This window comes from Vicugna pacos, chromosome 9 (genome assembly GCF_048564905.1).
Source record: "Vicugna pacos chromosome 9, VicPac4, whole genome shotgun sequence".
NCBI classification, from domain to species: Eukaryota; Metazoa; Chordata; class Mammalia; order Artiodactyla; family Camelidae; genus Vicugna; species Vicugna pacos.
The window spans coordinates 15,336,805-15,363,111 of NC_132995.1; the positions used below are offsets into that span (position 1 = coordinate 15,336,805).

A 26,307-nucleotide genomic window follows, 5' to 3' on the forward strand; every position below is an offset into this window, starting at 1 on the left:
CATGGGAAAATTTGAGTATGGCTGAATATGATATAGAATAAGTCATTTTCTTAGATGTGCTAATGGTGTTATGATATGACAGCTATCTCTGTAAGGAAATGAACACTGAGATATTTTGGGGTGAAGTGTTATGATGTCTGTAACTTGTTTCAAATGATTCAGAAAAAAAAAAACAAGCCATGTATACATGGATCATATACATATACATATGCAACATTTGGGACACACTTATTCTAAAAAATTATTTGTTGTTTATCCTAAGTTCACATTTAAGTAGGTGCCCTGTATTTTTGTTTCCTAAATCTGGCAACCCTAAACCCAGGTAGCTTGGCTTCAGAGTCTGTGCTTGTACCCATGCTGCTATATTAATAAGTAAATATTTACCATTAAAAATAACCTCTTTAATATGGGCACATTCCAATATTCACCTAGCTTGATCACCAACCACTTGCCATTCTGGGGGTGGGAGGAGTTGGGGTGTGGGCCCTGCTTTTTTTTTTTTAATGGTTAATTTAATTTTTTAATTGAAGTATAGTTGGCTTACAGAGTTATATTAATTTCTGGTGTACAGCATAGTGATTCAGTGATATATATGTATATGTATGTGTATATGTATGTGTATGTGTATATGTATATGTATATGTGTGTGTGTGTGTATATATATATATATATATTCCTTTTCATTATAGGCTGGCCACTGCTTTTCTGTCCATGTCACGCTAGGGAGACAGGGCCTCAAGAGGGAGAGCCACTTACTAGGTCACACCGTGGCTGGTTGGGGGGTGGTACTGGGATTGGACCCAGTGTTAGGTGAACCACGGAGCCCTCATGCATCACCGGTACCTCCATCCATCTAACCCAGGGGTCTGAAAGGAGTCCTGACCTGCTTTGCCCCACCAGGCCCAGGACCTCCTCTTCCTGAAGCTGATCTCTCTCCTGTCTGTATGTGTCTGTCTCTCCATGTCTCTCTGCCTGTGGTTGGTGTCCCTGGCCCTGGGTCTCTGTTGTACTAGGCCAGACAACAAGGCCTTGTTACCCAGTCTCTCCTGATGTCTCAGTCCCTGCCAATCTGTCTTTGTGTTCCTCTCTCTAGCTCTGTATGTTTCCATCTCCTTCCCTCTCTGTTTTCTCCCCATCTTCCTTGCCATTGACTGCCTCTGGCCCACAGTTCCCATTTCTTCCTTTCTGCCTCCCTCCCCATCTCTGTCTCTGCTCGCTACATCCCCTCCATCTGCCTCTCAACCCCGTGACTGATCTCTCTCTCTCCCCTCAGGACTGAAATGCACACAGAAAACCCTTCTTTCTGGAATCATTCCTCTTCCTTGCCCATAGTGAACAGAAGGGAGTCAGGAGTAGGGAGGGCTAGTGATGTGGTGGGGGGTAGGGTTTGAGGGTTCTGGGGCTGGGTGGTCCAGGCCAGGTGGCAGAAGCCTGAAGGACACTTCCTGCCATCGAAGGGAGGTCCTCAGCCCTCTAACCAGACTGGAAAATGTGACGTCAGAGGAGGCAGTAAGGGAGGAAGACAGGAACAGAGGAAATCTGACACCTCTCCTGGGTGACTGGCTTCCCTGAGGGGCCTGGGCATTGTTTCTTCCCTCCCCCACAATCCCCTTCCCAAACCAGGGTTCTAATGGCTATGCCCCTGGGAGACCCTCATCCCCTCCCCATGCCTGAACCATACCATCTTCCTCTTCTGCCCGGTCCTTGCTCCAGCCTCCTTCTAGGACCTGAGCCCACAACATGGGAGTCTCAAGAGCTTTTTGTAAAGTGTAAATCTGTGTTGCCCTGCTTGAACTTTGTCTCTGCTGCCTTCAAGGTAAAGTCTGAGCACTTAGTTTGGCATTCAACATTCTGCATGGATACTTGTTCAGACAGGCAGAGACAAGCTTGGAGCTGGGAAAAAAGTGAGGGAGAGACTCACAGATACAGAGAGAATAGAGACTCAGAGAGATGCAGACACTTAGAAACAAGAAACAGAGGGGCACTCAGAGAAACAGGGAGAGAGACACAAACAGACACAGAGCAAGACAAGTCAGCTGGGTTTTGGTAGAGTGAAGAAACTGGAAGAGTCTCAGCTACCAGAGGGTGAGAACTGCAGAGACTAGGCGGGTAAACAGCAAGAGAATGAGACAGCCTCAGAACTGGCCAGTTCCTTTAAGAAGCCCACCGTGACTCCCTCCCTGGGCTCCCCCATCCCAACCCCAACCACTCTGGACTCTCACTGTGTTGCAACAGGCTTCTTACCCCTGGACCATGAGCTTGGAGGGAACAGGGCCTGTTCCCTGTTTACGTCACCACTGTGTCCCCAGCACTGTCCAGACCTGCGGTGAGAGTTTGCTGAATGGACAAAAGCCTGGAAAGCTGTGAGCTCTGGGAGGGCAGGGCCCCTACCTTGGTACCGAGAACACAAGCTGGAGTCAGAAGATCACAGGTCTGAGCCTTGGCTTGGCTTTGCCAGAGCCTCCACTTCTTTCTCTGTGGAGCGGCTGCAATCAACATGCACTTAAGAGCTCATGTGGCAGGGACCGAAAAATGCCATCTTCATGTTTGTCTGCATAAACTTCCAAGGCTTCCCCACTACTCCCAGGTGGGGGATGCTAAGCCCTGCTCCCCAAAGAGTGCATCTAAGCCCAGCCAGGGATGGAAATGAACGTAAATTTATTGAAACTGGTTTTGGGGGAGGATGGGTGGGTGGATAGTTGAGGGTTTTCCAAAGAACTGCAGGGAGGAGCCAGCGCCCAGCCAGGTGGAAGCGGGTGCCCGGCCACCGACCCTATCTCAGGCCCAATTTCTTCTTCTCCTTCTGCTTCTTGCGAACCACGTCCAGGTTTCGGTCCTTCCACATGCTCTTGCGCAGCTTGATGGGACGTGAGCCCACATATTTCCCTGGGGGAATAGAAGGTTCAAGGTCAAGCTTGGGGTCAGGCTCAGGCCAGATGCCTACCATGCCCAAGGACCCTCAGGGAGGCCTCACTCACCATTCATCTCACGCATGGCGCGTACGTAGTCGCTGGGGTCCTTAAAGCTGACAAAGCCATAGCCCTTAGTCTTGCCTGTGCGCTTGTCACGGATCACCTTAGCCTTAAGGAAGGATGGGAAGCGGCTGAAGGCTCGTGCCAAGATGTCATCGTTCACCTCATTGCCCAGATCCCCACAGAAGATCCGGAAGTCATCTGGGATTGGGAGAGAGGAGGTCAGAGGATGCAGATGTCTGGCCCAGTGCCTGCCTTATTTAAATAGCCCCACCTTCTCAGGAGGCATCCCTCAAGCCCTCCTCCCTCTGTATCCCCAGCGGTCTCTGCCTGGGGCCCTCTTAGTTGTAACAGCCAAAGCCTGTAAAGTATTTACTGGGTACGAGGCTCTCTGGTAAGCATCCATAAGGTTTTACACATCTGGCACTTCCAACAACCCTTTACATCAAAAACAGAGGTCTAGTCACCTGCCCAAAGTTAATCAGGAAGCGGCAGAGCTGGGATAAGAACTCAGGCATCTGGCTCCAGAGTCCTCACTGCACCCATTCCCATGAGTCCTAACTTCGTCATCCCAGCCCTGGCCTGTCTTCAGAGCCCTTAGCATCCTTTACTTTCCTGAACACCTCCCTATGGATATCCCCTGGGTCTCAGACACCCACTGGCTCCCATAACGGCACCCCAGTACCACAGACTTCATCAGCTCTGCTTCCTCTGCAAAGCCCACTCTAATCCCCCTTTGAGTTCCTGAAAACTGAACACACTGCCCGATTGTTCTCCAAGGCCAACCTCAGTTGCCACTCCTGGACATATCCCCTGGGCTGGGCCTGAGCCTCAACCACATGTGCTCAAGCTTAAAGAATCCCTTCCCCCATGAGCACACACTATTATTATCCCCTTGTTGGAGATGAGGAAAATGAGGCTTGAAGGGCTAAGTGACTTGCCCAAGGTCACAGAACTAGGGTCTACAGCCTGCACTGGCCATGTTTGGGCTGATGTTGCCAGGGCTCTGGCCTGGGGTGGACAGACAGACCCAGGAAAAGAGGCAGAAGTCAAAGACTAGGATGGGAGGTAGGCCCCTTTCCTTGGCTACCACTGTGGCTGGTCCACAGCTTCTGTGGTGATTAAGGACACTCTTTGAGAGCAAGTTAGGCCACCCCAGGTGGAAATAATCTGACAAACTCAGAGGGTAGAAACTTCTACAAACGAACTGGCCTGAATACTTCAAAAAACTTTTACACAGGACAAAGCAGTAGGAGGGAGACAATTCTCATTAAAAGATAATGGAGTGACATAAAACTGGTTCAGGGGGAAAACAGCTGTAATAAGACTGGGGACAACTGGGAAAATCTGAATATAAACAGAATATGAGATACCACAGAATTATTGTTAATTTTCTTAGATGTGTTAATGGTGTAATGATATGAAAGAAAATATCACTTAGATGAATACTGAGGTATTTAGAAGTGAAGTGATAAGTTCACTTATAATTTGCTTCAAATGGTTGAGCAAAGACCCAAAAAAAGATACACGAAAGGATAAAGTGAATACAGCAAGATGTTATTTGCGGAATCCAGTTGTTCACTGTGCAATTCAGTATTTAAAAATTTCCATAAAAAGTTACGAGGAAAAAAATTCTCTTCCACCTTTAGCAAGCCTGGCCCCTGATGAATAAAACAGAGGCCAGAAGGTCCTGGGCACCAGTCCTCTCCACTGAGTCCTGTTCAGTGGCTGGGTGAGGGCCTGCCCCCGCAGAGCCACAGTCCAGCCCTCCACGAGGTGCCTGGCCTTCACCTTCCTTTAGCTGAGCAGTGCAGGACCCTGCACTTGAGCCCACATACCTGCATCCCACTCCAGCAGGCTGGGGTCCTCCCAGCTGCTCCCAGCTGCAGTGCGAATGCAGCGTTTCAATTTCTCTGGCTTCCCTTTCTTCTTGTCCTCACCCAGAGGCTCTGGGACCTGCAGGGAAAGGGATGGGGAGCAAAGGGCTTGATGTTGGAGTCTCCTGGACTGATCTGCCTGCTTCAGGCTTTCCCACTTTGCTCTGCCCCCTGGCCCTCCTGCCTCCATGGATAGAAGACTACATGTGTTTCTGTGTGAGGAAACCCATGGACTCCTCTCTGCCCAACCAGCCTTTTCTGTCTCTGCACTGCTCTACTCCCTGCTTACCTCAAGAGCCATGAGACCAGGGGGTGGCTCAGGTCGTGGGGGCCGGGGTCTCGGTCGCAGGGACAGGAGCTCAGGAATGCGCAGTGGAGGCAGCAGGCCTCGCACAACCTCCAGTGGGAGGGGCAGGGGCTCAGGCTCAGGCAAAGGCATGGCGAGGGCCAGTGGTAGGCTGGGCCCAATGACTGCAGGGCCAGCTGGGGCGCCTCCTGCCCCCACAGCCACTGCTGCACTAGCCTCCTCCAGCCCAGCTGCCGCTGCCACCACAGCTTCTTCTTTCTCTTTCAGGCCCAACCCCAGGCCTAGGCCCAGCTCTCGGGGTGTTGCTGGCTCTTCCTGTAGACAAAAGGAGGGTGTGAAGGGGGCAAGGTCACAGGCTAAGACCTTACTTCCATCCCCATCCCATATAAGAGCAAAGCCCTGGGGGCCTGAGAGCAGGAAAGAGACACCTAGACAGACAAGGGAGTCTCTAGTTAGAGATGGACACAGGGATAGTTCAAAGGAAAAAACAGATATACAGAGAGAGACATACACCTATAACTTGTGTTTCTCTCTTTAATTTCCCTACAACAGAAAAAAACAAAGCAAAAACACAGAAAGATTTGGCCACAGAAAGAAACAGGGAAAGACAGAGACAAAGTCAGAGAGTGAGAAGGTAGAGATACAAAAAACCAGGGGAAGAGGCAGAGACACAAAAAACCAGGGGAGAAGGCAGACTTGGTAGACATAAACCAGCAGGCCAGGATTGAGGGTCTCCCTGCCCACTGCACCTCTGACCCTCAGCTGCCTGTCCGCACTCACCAGAGGAGGCCTCAGAGCAGCCATGGAGCTCAGGGGGGGCCCCGGGGCCCGAGCCATTGGTGGCAGCATCATAGGTGGTCCAGGCGGCCCAGGCAGAGGGGGGCCCACCAGGGCCTGGTGAGGGGGCCGCAGGGCCATAGGGCGGGGTCCACCTGCTGCAGAAGAAAGAGCAGAATCTGTCAGGGTGTTAGTGGGGGAGTCGGAGGGCTTGGGGGGAGTTATGTGGCAGGGATGATGACCCTGGCCCCCTCACCTGCTCTCTGTAGCACGTGAGGGACGAAGGCTGGACGCAGGATAGGGGCCCTCTGGGGGGCCACAGCTGTGGGAGAGATAGATGGGGGTGTGTGTCATGGGGGACTGGGGCACTTGGGGCAAGGTGTTTGCCTGTGAGTACTCTCAGCATCCAAGAAGTCCTGGAGAAGAGTAAGGGGAGCCTTCTGGGAGATGCAGGGGTCTTTTCACTTGTTCATTCAGTAAAAATTTACCAATACTGATCTCCTCTGGGCCTGGACCTGTCCAGGGCAATGCCAGGGACACATCTAAAGCCCAAGGGCTCTTTGCGAGCTCCTGGTCCAGAGTAGGAGGGAACAGACCCATCACAAGGCAGTGACAGCCAGAGAGATCAGGGCGGGGATGGGGTAAAGCCCAGGCAGGGTGATCTGAGGCTGCAGGGGGAAGCCTGGGAAGCAGTAGGAACCCAGAAGAACCTCAGGACCTACCCAGGAGGACTACAGAGGCCTTCCTGGAGAAAGGGACCTGTCAGCTGAGACCCAAAGGATAAGGAAGAGTTGGTCAGGAAAAGAGTAAGTGGGAATATTACTGGCAAGGAGAACATTTTGAGATAGAAATTTTTCCCTCTTCAGTTTAATGCAATTGTAATAGAGCAAGTCAGGAGCTGGAAAGCATCATAAGAGAATGGTCAAGTCAGTAGGCATCCAAGCAGAGTCTAGTTGGCTGAGCTGTGGATGTCCTCCGGAGGGCACTGGGGAGCCACAGCAGGGTTGGAAGCTGGGGAACGGGACTAGGTCAGATTTGCATTTTGACTAAAATCTTACTAAAGTGAGAAGGAGGGTACAGCTCATGCTTAGCATGCACGAGGTCCTGGGTTCAATCCCCAGTACCTCTTCCAAAAATAAAACAAGCAAACGCAATTACGTCCTCCTCAAAAAAACAAGAACAAAAAACCCCTTACTGAAGTATAAGATGTATTAAACCACCTCAGATAGCAGATTAAAAAGTGTAACAGGATTTAAGTAACCCAATTAACAAGTTTGATCCAATAGAGATTATACTAGAACTTTACAGAACGCATATCCTTTTCATACACATAAGAAAGTAATGTCACAAAAACTGACTGTGTGTATAAAGGTTATCTCAACAACAAAAAGTAAGAATGACCTAGGGAGAGGCTATTTTAGTTGATTTTGGTTTAGTTGATAGGTTTTGGAAGATGAAAGTTGGGTAACAGTGAGCAGGGGAGAGAAGGGACCTCAACAAAAGCAGTGCTGGGACATACAGCAATATGGGGGGCTCCCGGGGAGGAAATGGAGATCTCTCTCTGAAAGGGACCAGGTGATGTAGGGTCTTGACTGCCAGGGGAAGGGCATAGGTGCTTGTCTGTTCATCCCATCAACAGAGAACATGTAATTCTCACTAGGTGGCAGGCCCCAAGACTTTAGCCTCTCACAGAGCTTGTATTTTAGAGAAAGCAAAAGATGATACCCATAATAAAGAAGCAAATTGTAAAGCTTGTTATAAAGTATTAAGTGCTGTGAAGAAACATAGCAAAGGTGGGGGATTAGGAGTGACAGTAAGGGGGCTGGTTTGCAATGATCAAGTGCAGCCTTATTAAGGCCAAACTGACTAAGTACACAATCAAGTTGGTGCTTTAGAAAGACGATACCAAGGTGGGGATGAAATGGAGAGGGTGAAGTAGTCGAAACAAGAGTGCTTAGTTAAACGTGGGATTCCTTGGCCCCAGACCTACCTGCTCGCCGCAGGAACATGGCTTCTCGAGCTTCTGGACTGTCCAGGTGACTCCGATCACCAGGGCCAAAGCCAACTGTTGGGAGGGGGAGATGAGAATGGTGGGAGAAGAGTCCCAGACATCCCTTTTCACCACCCTGCCTGATCCCCTGATTCCGACCCCACTGCTCCTTACCTGGGCCTACAAAAGGTGGGCCACCCACCATGGGAGGAACCACTGTGGCTGCAGCGGCTGCCCGGGCCTCCAGAGTCTGTTGGACCTGTTGGGGAGGAGGTTGAGGTGAGGGGCCTGACTCAGTGCCCACAAGCTGCCCTGGCTGGCTCACCCTGGGAGGCCAAAGGTTTCATTCTTTGCACTGTGTGGGGCTATCTGTCAACTTTAGGTCTAGGTCTTAGCTAAATGTCACTTTTCAGGGAGGCTTTTGGGATCACACTAGGTAAAGCTGTCCTCAGCCCCTCTCAGCTACAACTTCTCTCATCACCCTATTGTGTCTCCCCCAAAGCATTCAGCACTATCTGAAATTATGTCCAGCTTGCCCTCCATATCTCCCGTGTGACCATCCTGGTCCAAGCCACTGTCTCTTGCTGAGAGTGTTATGGTAGCCTCTTCTTCAGTCTCCTTGATTCTTCCCTTGCACCCTATAGTTTGTTTTCCAAACAGAGAGCGACCCTGTTTATATCTAAGTTGGATCATATCACCCCTCTGCTCAAAATCCTTAAAAAAAAAAATCAGAGTAAAAACCAAGGTCCTTATGGTGGCCCACAAGGCTCTACTAGACGCATCTCTATCACCTCTCTGTCTTCATCCACCCACCCTTTCCCTTGCTCACTCTGCTCCAGCCACACTATTCCCCCTGCTGTTCCTTGAACATGTCAAATACGCATCTACCTTGTAGCCTTTGCACTGGCAGTTCTCTCTGCTGGGAATGCCTTCCCCCAGATACCTGCATGGTTCCCTCCCTCATGCCTTTGATTGATTGATCTTTTGACGTATACTTGGTTTACAATACTGTGTTAGTTTCAGGTGTACAGCAAAGTGACTCAGTTATACACATATATATATTTCAAATTCTTTTTCATTATAGCTTATTACAAGATATTAATATAGTTCTATTACCTATACAGTAGGTACTTGTCGTTTATCTATTTTCTTTATAGTGGTGTGTTATCTGTTAATCTCATACTCCTAATTTGTCCCTCCCCCTCCTTCCCCTATGGTAACCATAAGTTTGTCTTCTATGTCTGTGAGTCTGTTTCTGTTTTGTAAATAAATTCATTTGCATTATTTTTTAGATTCCACATATAAGTGATATCATATAATATTGTTCTTTCTCCGTCTGACTTACTTCTTTCAGTATAATCTCTGGGCCCATCCATGTTGCTGCAAATGGTTAAGATTTCATTCTTTTTATGGCCAAGTAATATTCCATTATACATATACATAATAGAATTTTATACACACACACACACAGCACATCTTCTTTCTTCAGTCATCTGCTGATGGACACTTAAGTTGCTTCAATGCTTGGCCATTGTAAACAGTGCTGCTACGAACACTGGGGTGCATGCATCTTTTCAAATTAGAGTTTTTGTCTTTTCTGGATATATGCCCAGGAGTGGGACTGCTGGATCATATGGTAACTCTATTTTTACTTATTTAAGGAGCCGCCATACTGTTTTCCATAGTGTATCATGCCCTTTATATCTTTGCTTAGATAGGCCTCCCTGAAAGGCCTTACCTGATAGGGCTGAAAAACCTGTCCTTCTTTCTCTACTTTGATTCTGTCTCTCTGTAGTAAAATGTAAATTCTAAAAACATAGTGATTGTTTTTCTCTATTTCATTCTCTGCTATATGCCTAGTGCCTAGAATACTGCCTAATGCAAAGATGGCGCCCAATAATTATGTGTTGAGAGAGTGAGCAAGTTTCATTTACTTGCTTTCTTTTTAGTAGTGTCTCTCTCCACTAGTCATATATATTTAGGTATGGAGTACTTGAATGTGACTAATGAAGCTGAGTAACTATTTAACTTTAATATAAATTTTAAATAGATACAGGACAATTCCATCATTGCAGAAGGTTCTACTGGACAAGATGATCTAAAATATAAACTCCCAAAGGGCAGAAATATTGTTCTTCTTAGTCATTACTGTGTCCTCAATGCCTGGCACATAAAATATTTGTCATGCTAATTAATCAACAAGCCAACATGTCAATAGCTCTCTGTATAGAAACACTGTGTTGGAAACATCGTGCTCTTATATGCCTTAGTTCAGCCGTACCTGTTGGTATGTGTTGGTCGCGATAATTGGGCGGATCACTGGTGCTGCTGGGACTTGCATCGCTTCTACCGTGGGGACTGTGGGCACCGCAGGCACAGCAGCTGGGATTCCGGTTACCGGAGCCCCCAGAACTTCTTGCTCAAACCTGGGGGAGCAGGACAGACACCACAGCTCAGGACCCTGCTCCAATTCTTGAACGCTGGGTATATCGCGACAGCGCCGTCACCCCTGCCAACCTCTCCTTCTTACTCCCGCCCTCACAATCCCGAAAGTCCCATTTCCCCAAAATAGAGACATATGTAGGGGCCTATAGTGGCCTGAACGCTCCAGGGCTCGATGGCTCTAGCTCGGGGACGGCTTTTATCGAGCCCTGTCGCGGGCCTTACAGGGCCATCTCCGCCTCCATCTCCTTCAAGCGTTCCTCGCCGCTCTTGCCCGGGATGCCGGCGCCAGGGCCCGGGACCACAGGTCCTCCTGCCCCCGGGAGTCCCGGGGCTGGCCCTGCCCCGGCCATCGCTGCTGCCGTCGCTGTCGCTGCTACTACCGCCTCAGGTCAGTGGCCTCCGCCGGTTCCGCTGTGTACTCTGTGGCTTCGTCAGGGTGGGCGCCCGCGGATGACGTATCAGCGAAAGCGACGGGCGCCGGTACTTCATACGCCAATGAAGCTCGCCTTTGGAGCGAGGGCCAATGAGAACCTGGCCACACCCAGAGGGCCCGCCCCAAGGAGGTATATAGGCCAATCAGAGTTCCGGAAAAACGAGTCAACGGAAGAACCCGGTCTCTGAGAGTGCAGCCAAGAGAGATGGCCAGGCCTTCATGGAGGAGGACAAGCTGAGGGGAGGGCTATGTAGTCAGTTGGCCCTGTCCGTAAGTGGTAACTGGGCCGTTGAGAACTCACGAAAGTTCAAACTTCCGTCCCACCGCTAGACCCGTTCCGGAAGTTTTAAAACATACGGAAATCCGCATCATCCCAGGACAGGGCGAGGCTGGAGACAGCTGGGGGCAGTGGGTTTATACTCTGGGGTAGACAGACATGCTACAGTGAGTCCCAGAAAAACCAGGGACATGATGTGGAAAGTTCAGAGGAGGCGCCTGATTCAAGCTTCCTGGAGGAGGTGACATCTGAAGAGTTTGCTAGATGAAAATGAGAGATGTTCTGGGTAGGAGGATTAGTTCATGCAAAGGCTGAGAGAATAGTCAAATGTGTCAACCCTGAAGCTAACGTGTGTAGGTTTTGTCTCTGCGTGCTTTCTTGGGACACAGCTGGCCTCTTTTTTTTTTTTTCGGTCCTCAAAATGTTTTATTGTGAGTATTTTAAAAAACACAACAGTAGAGCGAATAATATAAGAAACATCCATATGTCTCTCAGCAGTTACTAATATTTTACCCTTCTTGATTCGTCTGTACTTCTCTTTTTATTTTTTTGCTGGAGTATGTGAAAACAAATTCCAGATAGCAGTCAATTCACCCATAATTGCTTCATGTCTAACAGATGAGGAGTATTTTAAAAAAATTTCCAAAAACAAAAACCAAAAACGCTACACCCCTAGCATTTTCACACCCAAGAAAATTTCTTAGTAACATTCAACACTCAGATTATGTTCAATTTTCCCTGCTTCAAAATGTCTTTATACAATAGTTTTGTAAAATCAGGATCCTAATAAGGTCTACACGTTGCATTTGGTTGGTTGGTCTTTTTTTTTTTTCTCTCTCTTTCTTATTTTTATTGTTTTCCTTGGATTCTTGAAGTCTGTTTGAATCAGCATAAATGAATGCTCTGTTAAAGCATTGTTGGTGTTGACTGAAATAAAATGCACAACCTTCGCTGGACATTTTTGAGGACTTGAACTCCTTCAGGCCCGGGATGACAGCCTTTCAGATCGGTCTGAGGGACGGCTCCAAAGAGGTAGGGGAGGAGCCAGGATATATAAGAGTTTTACAACAAAAATCAGTCAATCAGAACATTAAAGATTACTGTAAAAGAAAACCAGACATCTCAAGTTAGAGGATGTAGCGTTTTCTATGTATGGGAAGGAGCAAACGTCTGGGCTCATTGAAATCATTCCTTTGACAAGCACCTAGCTATCTAGGGCCAGTATCCTGTCTTTTCACATCCTGAGTCCCCTCAGAGTGCACCATTGTGGGTGGCTGTAGACCGGGCTGTCTAAGCGCTTGTTTGTACCCTGAGCTTAATGTGGGAGGTGGTAGCTGCGGCTGGTGACTTGATGGCTTCAGCAATCTTTGTTTGCTGATATGGCTTACAGTATTTTTTGTTCACATTGGGTTTTTTTTTAAATTTCTTTAATGTTTTTCTTTTTTTTGTTTTGGGTTTTTAGAAATTTTTTTTTAATTTGTTCACATTGGTTTTGAGTACTAGTCATGTATTTTGTAGAATGTTCCTCATTTGGGATCTGTCAGATATTTTTCTAGTCATTAGGCTGGGGTTTATGTTTTTTGGCGGGGGAAAGACCATACAGGTAAAGTGCAGTCCTCATCATGAGTACATACTATCAACAGAATTATTATTAATGTTAACTTTGATCTCCTATGGTAGCACTTGTCAGGTTTCTCTACTATAAAGTTACTTTTTAAAAAATTATTTTTGCTATTTACTTTTTAAAAAATTCTTATTTTTTATTGAAGTGTAGTCAATTTACAACGTTAGTTTTAGGAGTACAGCAAAGTGATTTAGTTATATTTATATACACACACACATATATATTCTTTTTTCAGATTCTTTTCCATTATAGGTTATTACAAGATACTGAATATATTTCCCTGTGCTATACAGTAGATCCTTGTTTATCTATTTATATATAGTAGTGTGCATATGTTAATCCCAGGCTAATTTGTCTCCCCCACTTTCCCCTTTGGTAACCATAAGTTTGTTTTCTATGTCTGTGAGTCTGTTTTGTAAATAAGTTCATTTGTATAATTTTTAAAGTCTCCACATATAAGTGAAATCATATGTTGTTTCTCTTTCTCTCTCTGACTTAACTTCCCTTAGTATGATCATCTCTAGGTCCATCCATGTTGCTGCAAAAGGCATTATTTTATTCTTTTTTTATGGCCGAGTAATATTCCATTGTATACATCTTCATCCATTCACCTGTCAATGGACATTTAGGTTGCTCCATGTCTTGGCTATTGCAAATGTGCTGCTATGAACATTGGGGTGCATGTATCTTTTTGAGTTAGTTTTCTCCAGATATATGCCGAGGACTGGGATTGCTGGATCATATGATAACTCATTTTTAGTTTTTTAAGGAACCTCCATACTGTCCTCCATAGTGGCTGCACCAATTTACATTTCCACCAACAGTGTAGGAGGGTTCCTTTTTCTCTATATAAAGTTACTTTTAAAAACTCCCTTTTCACTTTGGAAGTTACTATGCACAGCCCAAAATTAAGGGGTGGAGTTAAGCTCCACCTCCTTGAGAGTGAAATATCTACATAAATTATAATTTGGAATACATCTGCACAGGGGTTTAATTATTAAATCATTTATATCGGTATGGACTCATGGATACTTTATACTTTGGGTTCTTATTCAGTACTACTTTAGTTGCTTTTTGCTCAAATTGTTCCAGATTTTAAAATCTTAAGTCTTTTTTAACCTGAAAATTTCCCTCCTCCTGCCTTTTTCTTCCTCCTTCCCTTTTTCTTTTCCTTTCTTTCTATTTGTTAGATTGATCAATTGTCCTATATAGGATATCTCACATTTTGGATTTAACTAACTACATTGTTTCACTTGGTCCTTCCTGCCCCTTTCCCCTTTCTTATATGTTGAAGTGACAGAAGCTTGATTAGATTTAGATTTAATTTGGTGAAAGAGTACTTAAGAGATAGTCAGTTGTAATATATCCCATTGAATCCTACTGTATCCAGTCAGGAGCACATGCCTGACTGTCCTCCTTTGGTGATGCCAAGACTGAGCAGCAGTGTTACCCTGTTTCATCCATTTAAAAAAACTCAATCAACCTTTCTGCTAATAGTTTAGCAGCCCTTGATCTATTACTTCATTAATGTATGGAAAATAGTGATTTCCAAATTTTATCATTCTCTCTGAAAATTATTAGTTATTTTTATAAACAAATTCTCCCTTTTCAGGAATTAGGTTACTTGTTCACATACAGGGAAAAAGACAAAATAATGCTTGATTCTTTCCCTATTTTATGGGGGAAAAATAAGAAATGAGTTGGTTCCTAGCACCCTTCAAAGGTGACCAATGAGGTTTGTGTGTATAAATATCAATATGAACTTATTTATGCGCTTCAAATCATTGCACTCATTCTAATTGCTGCTCAAAATGTCCCCAGTGGCAACCCCTTCATATTGTCTCTTGAGTCCTTTTGACTCTCTCTGTATATTTTTGACCCAATATGTGTGAATACATATGTATATATATATTTTATATAAAGAGAAAAACCCATGAGTTCATTCTTATATTTCCAATTCAAATGAAGATTACAAGGTGTTTACTTTTTTTTCTTTTTTGGGGGGGAGGTAATTAGGCTTATTTATTTATTTATTTTAATGGAGGTACTGGGGAAGGAACCCAGGACCTTGTGCATGCTAAGCAGACACTCTACCACTGAGCTATACCCTCCCGGACAGGGTGTTTACTTCTTTGATTATATATCTGTATCTCTTTTCACTTGCATTAAAAATCTTAGTCCCCAGTAACATTAGCATAGCTACTTATTTGCTTCAACCTATAATTTCAAAATATGTAATGTTGAGTCTGAAAATTTTATACTATATATTTTATCAAAATAAAAATACCAGTATTATTATGAACAATAAGACTATCTGAAAATTGCAGACATCATCCTTAATACTTCAATACACATCAACATTCTAAGAATATTCTCCCACCTAACCACAATACCATTTCATTATCACACCAAAGAAATTTAACAAAGATACTAATATTTTCCAATATACAAACTCCCCATTCCTCATATTCAAATTTCCCCAGTTGTCTTGGGGAGGGGGAAATGTACTTTCACTTTTTAAAAACGCTATGATTCAATCAAGATTCTGCATTGTATTTAGTTGTCATCTCTTTTAATCTAAAATAGTTCCCACCCTACCCCCATTGACCTTCTGAAGAAAATGGTCTAGTTGTTTTGTACAAGGTGCCACAGTCTTTATTTCACCCAGTATGTCTTAGCAATACATTTCTCTAAGTAGCATTTGGGCAAAGAACAAATGCATGTATAGTTTTGCTGGCGATTATCCCACTGGTGTTCCATATTACATGTACACTTACGTATTAAACTGCTGTTTTCCCATAGTCTTGCCAACAGAGTGAGTTGCCAAAATTATGGGTTTCCTTTTTCCCAGTCTGATAGGTGGGAAATATATATATCAAAGTGGGGTTTTAATTGCTTTTCTCTTATTGAGTTTGAGCATATTTTCTGAGAATTGTCCATATATATATTTTGCCCACTTTTCTATATTTAGAATTATTCTTTTCCACCTTGACACTACACACACACGTGTGCACACACATACCCTTTATAGTATAAATTGCAACCCCCACCCCCCTAGTTTGTCATTTCTTCTTACCTTGTTCTTTTTTTTTAAACCATGCAAAAATTTACTTTTATGTTTTTGTTAGTATTTCCCATTATTGCATCTGGATTTTGAATCACATTTAGGAAAATTTGTTTAATTTCTAATTTATAGAGGAATTCACCTTCATGGAGCTTACATTCTGTTTGAAGAGGACAATAAAAGATACAATAAAATATTGTATGTTAGAATATGTGCTATGGAGAAAAATTAAGCAAGGATAGGGGGTAAGGACCCTCATGTTCAACAGGGAGGTGGAGGCTGGGAGCTGAGATGAAGAGAGGGAGGAGGAGAGGGAACACTAAGGTGGTGCACAGTAAGGCAAATGTGAAGAGTAGCCAGGGACAGGAGGAGAATGGGAGAGTCAGGGTGCCCGGAGGCCAAGAGCGGAGTTACCAGAAGGGAGGTGGAAAACAAGGTATAAGATCACAAAGATGTCAAATATCCCTAATCTGGAAACTAACTGCAACCCCAGTAAAACTCCCATCCATGTTTGTATTCATTCTGGAACCAGGTAAGTTGGATGTAAAGTTCATTTCATTTGGGAGAAAAAAATAGCAGGAAGAGATAGGGAAACACTGAAAAATGAGAGCAAGATGGCAATCAGCCATTTCAGGTATGAAGACATATTACACAGCCTTTATAATTAAAACACCGTGGGGATGGCGCAGGAGAATCAGGCAGACAAAGGTTCGGAGAGAACCCACATACACCCAAGTAACCATGGAAACTTAGTGTATGAAAAGGTGGTATCTCAAATTTTACTTTACAAAGTTTAGGTAGGCAAAGTTTTACTTAACAAATTGAAGAGAATTCACACTGAAATGCACAGATCTAATGAGTACAGCAGGATGTGTTCTGACAAGCCTGTACACCTGTGTAAACCCCACTATCTTCAGTGTACATTTTCGGCTCTAGAAAGTTTGTCTCTTCCTTGGTTGATCTCTGCCACCCACCTTTCTTTCAGAGGCATCACTGCTCTGAATGAGAATTTTCATAAGTGCTGTTGAGATATATTTAAAATGAGACAAAACTGAATTCATTTGGATAAGTTTCAAATGGCTCAGAGATTTAAATGTAAAAAAGAAACTATAAAAACCAGAAGACGACCTCATCTCTTAAACCCTCCCCCTCTTCCACCAGCTACACTGCTTCCTCAGCCCTCACACCAGCACATTTGACCTCAGGGTCTTTGCATGTGCTGTAGCTCCCCAACTCTGCAAGCCTTCCTCAGATACCCACTGTTTCCTTCTCACTTCCTTTACAGAGTGTAACCTTTGCTGTGTAGCCCTTGATTTAAAATCACACCTCTATAACTGCTTTTCCTCCATAGCAGTTATCTTCCACATACTAGATATTTTGCTTACTTATCTTGCCAGCAGTCTGTTTTCAAGTCCTAGAACAATTCCCCTGAAGGCTGGGACTTCTGGCCATTTTTTTTTTTTTCCAGTACTGGATCCTTAGTGTTTAGAGCAGGTGCTCGATTACTTTTTGCTGAGGGTAAAAGTGATGCGGAGAGTTCCAGGTAGGGTGGGGCCCACAGTAGTCCATTGTCTTGGCTTTGGTGGGATGCCAGGACAGGGGCAAGGCAGTTGAGAGGAACAACAGAACAGTCTGTGGAGGGGGACAGCAGGTGTGGGTAGAGACAATGGGCTGATGCATCCAGGAGATGCTTTCTTCCAAAGGTCTTGCTAGGGTAAGTGAAGTGTTGGCGTGAACAAATGTGAAGCTCTTGACTTCTTTTTGAGCCATCTCTTCACCTGCACAGCTGCTGCAGGGCGCCTTGGGCCTGGACCCAGCGCAGCCGCCACTGGGGCAGGGACAGGCCTTGGCAGAGCTCCCCGGAGAGGGCTGCTTGTCCCGGCTGCTCCCACCTGGAGAAGGGGATGGTGTAAGAGACTGGCCTCCCGTCAACACCACGCCTGCTTGTCCTCAGCCTGCCCCCGCCACCACCGTGGTCTGAGTTCTGCTTGCTCTGCCCAGTTCCGCCCCCACCTCAGCATCTCCCCCTCACCAGTCCCCAACAACGCCCTGCAGCTCGGGGATTCGCTCCAGCGCTTGTTTCAGCAAGTTCTCCAGCCGCTTCAGAGTCTGCCCCAGGTTCTCCTTCTGCTCCTTCTCCTGGGATGCCCGGATCTGCAGGAGCTCTGCAGGTTAAAAACCCGAGAAACAGCACTGAGTCTCCTGGCTCCTTGGTGCTTCGCAGCCAATGGGTCACCAAGTTCTAGTCATCTAGTCTCGATCTCAGCATCTCTCCCAAACCTCTTCCTCCTTCCCTGTCCTCTTATCAGGTGCAAGCTCACCATGCCCTAGGCCTCATTCTGTTTGGCTTTCTGCCTCCCCCTGATAGCCCATCAATCTCCATGGCCCATCCCTCAGCGTCCTCACTGCTTCCCTACTCTTCCCCCAGTCTCCTTCCTAGGCTCCAAACCTCGGCCTCCCACTGGTCCACCCTTCACATAGCAGGCAGAGCGATCTCAGCCTAAACCTAATCCTTTCCTTCTCCTGCTTGAACTCTCTAAGGCTCCCCAGTGCCCCAAGACAGAGCCCAAGCTCTCAGCGTAGTACTTAAGGGGTGCATTATGTGGCCTCTGCTCACTACTCCTGAGCAAAACCTCACCTATTCCCCAGGGCTCACTTGAGACACCGTCTTTCCTCCTGGACGCCCTTCCCAGCACCCCTCACCCCCAGGCTTCCTCCTCAGACCACTGCAGCCCTTCACTCCAGCGGTGTTTTCCCCTGGGCGCTGTGACTGGTTGGGTCCCTCTCCATGGACCCAGAATGTTCCCAGCTCAGAGTAAGTGCAGATCAGCAGTGTGGTCAGACCCTTGGGCCTGGATGCCTTCCTGGCCTTGCAACCTCAGGCATGACACTTGCCCTTTTTTCAGGCACTCCTAGGGTTAGGTGGAATTATCTGAACCATAGGCCAGTGGGGCAGGGGACAGACTGGGCACTTGGGAGATTGGATCCATAGGGCCTGCTGACAGGCTGTAGGTGGGGGACTGGGAAGAATTAAGGACGTCTCCTGGGTTTCTGGCTTCAGCATCTACATGAGGACAGTGGGGTCATTTATTGAGGAAAGGAAAACAGGAGTGAGAAAAAGAATTGCTTTTTGGATTAGAGGGAACTAAGTTCTGGGACAGATGTGTTAAAAGTCCAAGATGCCCTTGGGGTGGGACGACGCTATGCCATGTTGTCTTAGGCTGTTTTTGCTGTTCCTTCACACTGCTCCCTGCCCACTGGACAGGGGTGGCTGCAGGGAGCCCAAAACTCAAAGGCCCGAAAATGGTCTCTTCCTGCTTTGTTGATGGTACCCTGATTGATTTCTCACTAAGGCACCTCTTCCATCTATTTCTCCTTTGGTTCTTTGCTCTTTACTTCTTTCACTGGGACACCCCTGGGGCTGGACAGCTCTCACCTCTCCTCCCACTGAGCTCTCAGGGCCAGCACTTGGCACATGTCCACCGAGTGCTTGTTGCATGAATCCAGGAATAAATGCCCTTTCTGAGTTTCAGTTTCCTCTCTGTAAACTGGGGTCTCATATTCTCTTCCCTCAAGGTAAGGACTGGAAGAAGCTGCACATGTGCAGGTAACAGTGTTGTAATCACACCAGAGACATGCAGCGTTGACTGCAGCCAGGCTCGATGCCCTGTTTGGGTTACCTGAGGCTTTGCAGCAACTCTGTAAGGTACTATGATTATGCTTACTCCACCAAGGAGGAAACTGAGGCACAGAGAGATCCTACAGCAAGGAAGAGGTGGGGCTGAGAAGAAAATCCCCATAGTTTAATTTCACAGCCCAGCTTTTAACTACTCAACTATGCTATCTGATGATGGATGAGTGCTTGGCAATTTGATGGACAGTGCCGCCTAGTGGTTAGGAGCACAGACCCATGTTAGACAGCCTGGATCCAAATCCTAGCTCTGCCTTCTGGGCAGTTACCAAGCCCTCTGCTTCCCAGCTCCCTCCTCTGTAAACGGGCTGCTGTGCGGATGAAACTTGTGAGCATGCTCAAAGCACACAGTAGGCACTGTGGAAGCCATGGGTGTTTGTGATTTCTTCCAGAGGCTGATGGTCCTGGGAAGGGGCTGGGATGCTAGATGAGGAAGCAGGGCAGGCCTACCCTGGGTGGATGGTCCTGGTGGCAGGCTGGTCTTCATGTGGAGCAGATACCAGCACCGGAGACTCTGCTGATCCTGGAGAAACAGAAGATCCTGGCGAAGAGAGGCAGCCTTTGGGAGGAGCAGTTCTGGAGCCTGGAGGAAGGTAGAAGGACAGTCACCTGAGGCGGGGTTGGGGTGGGAAGACAGGGCTGAGGGGACAGGCACTCACCTTCCCTGTAGGCAGCCCCAGCTTGTGGCTCAGCACTATGAGGCTGGAGCCCTTTGGGCAAGCAGGATGCAGCTGGTGGATGGATGGGAGGATGGTAGGCAGGGGCTGCAACCTGAGGGGGAAAGTCCAGGTTGGGTGGGGCGCTAAGGGGGAGGCTTGGGTTTCAGAAGGTCTGGGGGCTGAGAGGTGAGCTCAGGAGGCCCAGGGACTTCTGAGGACTAGGCTTCCAGAGGGTGAGGTCCTGAGGGGGAGGTCCGGCAGCCTGGGGGTGCTGGGATTGTGTTTTTTGGCATAGGCCCAGGGAGTGAAGTCATCCATGGGAAGGGAGATGGTGGCTGCCCGGTCTCACCCTCCGGGGCTGTGCCGCAGCAGGGTCCCCAGCACAAGATGGGGCAGATGCTGGGCTTCCTCCTCCAGACACCGAAGCAGCTCCCGGCTCTGGGGTGCCACCGCCTCAGATGTGGGGACTACTTTTCGCTGAACCAAAGCCAGCACCTGTGGGGAAGGAGAGGAGTGGGAATGGCAGTGTAAGGCCACTCGGCCCCCTCCCTAGGAGACCCGGCCCTACCCAGACCTGACCCCAACTCCCCTCTCACCTCCCCGGGGCTCCGGCACAGGCGCATCTTGCTGGCTGAGTTACTCTTGATGAGCAGGCGGACCTGTTCCTGTGTTTCCTCCTAGGCAACCAGAAGGCCAGGGAGATGGGCTGCTTCTCCTCTCACCGCCCAGCCTCTGGCACTGCTCCCCTCTTTGCACAGGCCCTGCTTCCTCCTGGGAGTTTCACTGGCCCCCTCTCCTCACCAGGAGGCCCAGTTCTGGATCTTAAGGCTCCCAGCCTCACTCTGGCCCTCCCTGGGCCCTGCCACCTCTCCTGGAGTTCCGACTCTCACCACCAGCTGGCGCCAGTGCAGGATCCGTTGCTGTTTGGCTTGTAGCTCCTGGAGCAGAAGCTGCCGCCGCCCCGCAGCCTCCTCCAGCTCCTGGCTCAAGGCACGCAGGGCCTTCAGCTCTGCCCACAAGGCACAGCCCCGGAGCCCCAGTACCAATGCCTGCCTGGGGCACAAGTAGAAAAGAGTAAAGGAGAAGGAAGGTGACTAAGACTCACTGTAGAGAAGGGAGACCAGATCTGCAAGGATGCACAAGGAGTCATAAACAGAGGGAGACAAACCAGGAGAGCAAGCAGGGAGGCAGAAACAGGAGTTGCAGGGGCAGGAAAAAGTCTAGTATCCCAGCACCACTGGGAGAGAGATGGCCCAGAGGCCTCTGCCCATGGAGACCCCTCACCTCTCGCTGGATTCCAAGGTACATCTCTCCATCTCCTCCATCAGGCCCCGGAGGCGCCGGGTCAGGATCTGATGCTCCTTCAGAAGAGGGCCCCGCTGGGTGACCAGCACACCCACAGACTGCCAGCCCTCCTGGAGTGAGGCACAAAGTTAGGATAGGCATGGTCCCTGGGTGAGGGGATTGAGTGGGTCTTGGGTTGAGAAGAGGATGGAGTCTTGGGAAGGGTCCTGGGGGGGTCACCTGGATGAGATGCACCATGGATGGCAGGGCCTGGCTGGAGTCTGACTGGTCTGGTGCCTGGGACCTGGGAACAGGGACAGAGCTTCAGAGGAGGAACCCTGTCCCCTTGCCTGGGCCCTTGTGGGTAGCCAATGTCAGCCTACTTGCCAGATTGGTTACTGGGTTTCAGTTCCACCCCCATCAGGTCACCCTGCCTGATCCTGACCTGTCCCAACTGACCCAGCCACTGGCCCTGCTCTGACTATGGGAGCTCCCATTCCACACCTGGCTGTCTCTGTATCTTGAAGCCCATCCAGACTGCACAGGGACCGGATCTCTGCCTCTCGCTCCGCAGCCAGGTGCTCCAAGGCAGCCAGGACATGGCCCGGGGGGTGGTTTGTCAGCAGTGTCTGGTTGGGGGAGAGGTGAAGTCAGGGCAGGATGGAGGTGGGACTGCGAGCTGGGACTCCATGGAGAAGGGGTTTGGTCCTGGCACCCTGAGGTTTGACTACCGGGCAGAGGGTGTGGCCATTCTTGAGAGCCCCCCTCACCTCTACTGAGCTAAGCCACTGCTGGTAGGAAGTTCCAAAGTGGTCATCTCGAGGGATTCTGTGGAGTTGAGGAAGGGGACAGAGAATATTACAAGACACATCAATTCACCTTCTAATGATCACCACTACCCCATAAGGTAGGGGCTGTCACTGTCCCCATTTCAAGGATGAGAAACCAGATCCTCTATGCCTACTAGACTTGAGTTCCCCACTTAATATCAACTTGTTAGCCTTGGGTCCTTTCACATGGGCTGTTTAGCTGTAACACCCTCTAAACCTTTAACCTTCCTCACCAGAGAACCCATCCTCCCTGCCTCCTTAGCTCGGGGAGGCAACTCCTCTGGGTACCCAGCGCCTCTCAGGCCTCCCCACCACTGACAGCTGTAACCACCTGGATTGTCACTGTCTATAATGGTCTGTTTCCCCCTTTTCCCAGGCTGGGAGACCTGTTGGGGCAGGGCCTGGGGCTGACATAGCCCAGAGATTCAGTGTCTATAACAAGTAACTCCTCTCAAAGCCCAGGTCCTTTGCAGGGTCTCTGGGGGCTGAGGGACACTCACGGAATGCTGCCTGCCTTGGCCTGGGAAATCAGGAGGTTCTGCAGGAACTGGGTCCGGAGGCTGCAGGCTGTTCGGACATCCCCCTGGGAAGAAGATGTGGCATGATGGTTACCTAACCCCAGAGCCTCCACGCCTTCCCTCCTAGCCCAGGACTCTTACCAGGACCACAGGCTCCAGGCCCAGGGCTGCTGACGTCAAGGGTCCAAAGTGTACATCCACTTTGGCCTTCCTGGAGAGATGAGTGCAGTTAGGGCTGGGGTCCTGGGAAGAGACAACTGGCAGAACAATGCCTGTGTCCCCTCTTGCTGCCAGCAAAGCTAGTCACAGGGATCACTAAGCCTGGACCTCCGAGGCCAACCCAAATTCCGCCACTGTCATCTCCTGGTTGGATGGCTGCATTAACTTCCTCTTGGGTCTCCCTGCTCTTAGCCCCTGCAGTCTGTTCCCATCCAGTAGTCAATGATCCTGTTAAAACCTCAGAAAATCAAAATCACGTCACTGTTTTGCCCAAAACTCTCAAAAACAATGTGGTGTGTTCCCATCACACTCAGAATGACAGTGGGTATTAGGAACTCTTCTAAGCAGACTGCATGATTTAACTCACTTAATTATCAAATCTACCCTAAGGGATAGGTATTAATATTATCCCCATTCTACAGACCTTAGAAACTGAGGCACAAAGAAGTTAAATACTTTGCCCAGGGTCACACTGCTGTTAAGTGGCCGAGTCAGGGCAGGAACTCAGTCTCAGGGTAGAGTTCCAATGCCTCCCTGGTGCTCTGTCCACCTCTCCAACCTTACCTCCTCATGCTCTCCCTCTTGCCAACGAAACTTAAGCTGAACTGGCCTCCCAGCTGTTCTTCCCACAGGCCAAGCTCAGGGCTCTGCTCTCACTGTCTCTCTGCTTGGAAATTCCTCCCACAACTCAAATGTTCCCTCCTCAGAGAGGCCTTCTCTGGCCATCCTACCTGGAGTAGCACCTCGCTCTCCCTTTCTACCATATCACTTTTTCTTTACAGCACTTATCTCCACCTGCGATTATAGGTTTGCCTGCTTCCTAGTTTACCGTCTGTCTCCATTGCATCAGAGCATGAGCTCCATGAGGGCAGGACTATCCCTTGTTTACTGTCTTCCCCCCAGCACTGGTATTCCAAGTATATAGTTGGCACAGTTCTAGGCCCTGGAAATACAGGGGGCTGAGATGACAAAACTTCCTGGCCTCACAGACATTAAATCCTAAGGAGTGGCACTCAGAATTCTGGAACCCAAGAAGGGGTCAGGGTAGAGCACTGGGACCTCTAAGAAAGTGTCTGCCCAGCCTGGTGAGGGCTGGTCCCTGGGCACCCGAGGCCCACCTCTCTATATCCTGCAAGCGCTTGAGCTGATTCTGCAGTCGCTGCATGGGAACTTGGAGCCCCCGCTGCTGTCTTCGCATGGCCCCAGCTTGAGCCCGGAGGAGGAGAGCACGACGCTGGGTGTCTTGCATGCTCTGTAGGGCCTGTTCCATGGCCATGTCTGTGAGAGGAACAGAGGTGGCCATCAGTACCTTCCCTAACCCTATTCTGCTGCCCATCTGTCCAGCCCCATGGGTCACCCTGAGCCTCAGTCTCTCGCTCCATCAGCTCCAGGCTCTGGTCTAACTCCAGGATCTCTGCCCGCAGGCGGGCAACAGCAGCTTCCAGCTCCAACTTCCGACGGGCCTGGTGGAATCAGGTACAGGGTCAGATGCATGGTCTGGCTGGGGCTCGGCCTGGCCTGACTGCCCTTTGTGGAGCACCAGGCTCTCATCTGCCCAGGTGGGTGGCAGAAGGTTTTTCCTAAGCAGTTTCTGTGCTTGAAACTCTGGGCCCAGAATAGCACAAGGGTACTATCTTGTCCTCCTCTTCCTCCTGGGATTGCCTCACCCCTCAATCTATTTATTGTCCTCACCTCCCCACTGAGCTCCACACCTGTGAGTCCTGAGGTCTCCAGGAAGCCTCCCCCTAGATGTCACCTGGGCACCATGCACACACTAGGTCCCATACTGGCCTCAGTATCTCTCCCAAACCAGTCTCTTCTCCCATCTCCCTCACCAGCTTTGATGCCTCATATCCGTGTCCCCCAACCCCCAGCTCATGCCTTCTCCCCCTGGACGGTAAGCCCCATGAGTGCAGGGATCAGGGCTGTCTTGTGACACAGTGGCCCTAGCATCACCCAGTACAAGGCTGGGCCCAGAGCAGGTCTACAGATCCTCTTTTTGGATGAAATAATATCTTGCGCTGCATGCTTCTCACCTCTGGACTGTCCTGGTGGCCATACCTGAGGAAATAAGGTGAGAGTTAGAGGATGACAGGGACTTCCAGGGGGAGACAGGAGGTGTGAGGTTGTGGGCGGGGACATGGCTGGATGGGACTGGGTCAGACAGGAGGGGATAGCTTTGAGGACCAATTACCAGAGTAGGTTTCCCCGGATCTTCTTGACATTCCTATAGTGGAGAGGGAGGAGGAAGGGCAGTTACTGTGGGACTTGCTTGGGTCCCCTCCCCTGCCACAGCTTCCCTCATGCAGCCAGGCTAACCTCTGGTTGTGTACATGCCGCAAGACGTAGGCCCAGATGTCGGCCCCTTGGCCCAGACACAGCCTGTGGGAACAGCATATAAGGGTATGCTTGGGACATCACACAGGGTGGAGGATCCTCATTCACAGAGGGGTGGGGTGGGGTGGGGGGTATGGTCTTTACTAGGGAATTCTCACCTCTGGGAGGAGGGTGAGTCCATACTTCCAGGGGTAAGATATTCCCTCCTGGGGAATAGTGAGTTTCTCATTGGGTGTAGGGGTATTCTCAATCCCTGGTGGGGTGCTCCCTTTCTCCTTGGTAGAGGGTTATCTTCAGTCACCTCTAGAGGTGGAGGTGAGGGCTATACTGTCAGGAAGTGCTCTCTCATTACCAGATGTGAGTCATCACTCCTACAGATTCAATCTCCACAATGGAGTGGTCTTTGCTGACTCCAAAGTGTCCTCGCTGGCTGGGCTGGGGTGGGTGGTGAAGTGCTGCAGGGACAGCCTTATCCTGGAGATCCAATTTTCACATGAATAATAATGAAGGGGACTTCATTATTAACTCATGGAGGATCCCCACTGGTGTCAGGGACCTCACTCTAGGTGGCCTCACAGGGTGAGGGTGGGAGTGTGGGGGTCAGGGTCAGGACGTCCTCACTCAATTCAGGATCCTCTGCCTGAATGTACCACTCGAGGGGCAGGAGCGCCCTCAACGATTATTTTCCCTGGGATAGAGGAGGAGGGGGAGGAAAGCGCGTCTTCGATGAAGATGTGGTTCTCACTCCCGGAGACTATCTCCAGGGTGGGGAGCCCTCACTCCCAGAGCGGCCCTCACCTGCGCAGCGTCGACTCCGAGGCCCGGGCCGCCACAGGCGCCTCCATCTCTTTGGCCGCCCAGGAACTCAGTTCCCGCGCTTCCTGCGCTAACTCCATGACAGCGCCGCCGCCGCAGCCGCCGCCGCCGGCGCCTCCCGCCCCCTCTTCAAGTGTGGCCTCCGCCTCTGATGTCACGAGTGCGCCGGAAGTGACGCAACCCGCCG

General features: G+C 48.9%; 2 protein-coding genes across 3 annotated transcripts; both read right to left on the reverse strand.

Moving 5' to 3' along the window:
• Positions 1 to 2,641: 2,641 nt before the first annotated feature.
• RBM42 (RNA binding motif protein 42) lies at positions 2,642 to 10,837 on the reverse strand. 2 transcript variants are annotated; one of them, XM_006217057.4, is made up of 10 exons: positions 10,591 to 10,837; positions 10,205 to 10,349; positions 8,098 to 8,182; positions 7,924 to 7,998; positions 6,190 to 6,255; positions 5,937 to 6,112; positions 5,139 to 5,471; positions 4,811 to 4,928; positions 2,979 to 3,173; positions 2,642 to 2,886 (listed from the first exon to the last, which is right to left on the reverse strand). In XM_006217057.4, the coding sequence occupies exons 1-10, from the start codon at positions 10,716 to 10,718 to the stop codon at positions 2,774 to 2,776; spliced, it is 1,434 nt and encodes a 477-aa protein (XP_006217119.2). In that variant the 5' UTR covers positions 10,719 to 10,837; the 3' UTR covers positions 2,642 to 2,773. The 2 variants fall into 2 exon arrangements, with proteins under 2 accessions (XP_006217119.2, XP_072823301.1); XM_072967200.1 differs by lacking the exon at positions 6,190 to 6,255 and having other exon boundaries at positions 5,937 to 6,091.
• Positions 10,838 to 16,519: 5,682 nt separating this feature from the next.
• HAUS5 (HAUS augmin like complex subunit 5) lies at positions 16,520 to 26,267 on the reverse strand. The gene is made up of 19 exons (XM_006217058.4): positions 26,103 to 26,267; positions 25,287 to 25,349; positions 25,162 to 25,194; positions 25,004 to 25,028; positions 24,325 to 24,430; positions 24,086 to 24,245; positions 22,890 to 22,959; positions 22,731 to 22,813; positions 22,171 to 22,228; positions 21,905 to 22,029; positions 21,641 to 21,704; positions 21,401 to 21,531; positions 21,007 to 21,169; positions 20,713 to 20,793; positions 20,466 to 20,611; positions 20,117 to 20,228; positions 19,908 to 20,040; positions 17,799 to 17,931; positions 16,520 to 17,658 (listed from the first exon to the last, which is right to left on the reverse strand). The coding sequence occupies exons 1-19, from the start codon at positions 26,198 to 26,200 to the stop codon at positions 17,541 to 17,543; spliced, it is 1,902 nt and encodes a 633-aa protein (XP_006217120.1). The 5' UTR covers positions 26,201 to 26,267; the 3' UTR covers positions 16,520 to 17,540.
• Between the last annotated feature and the right edge of the window lie 40 nt (positions 26,268 to 26,307).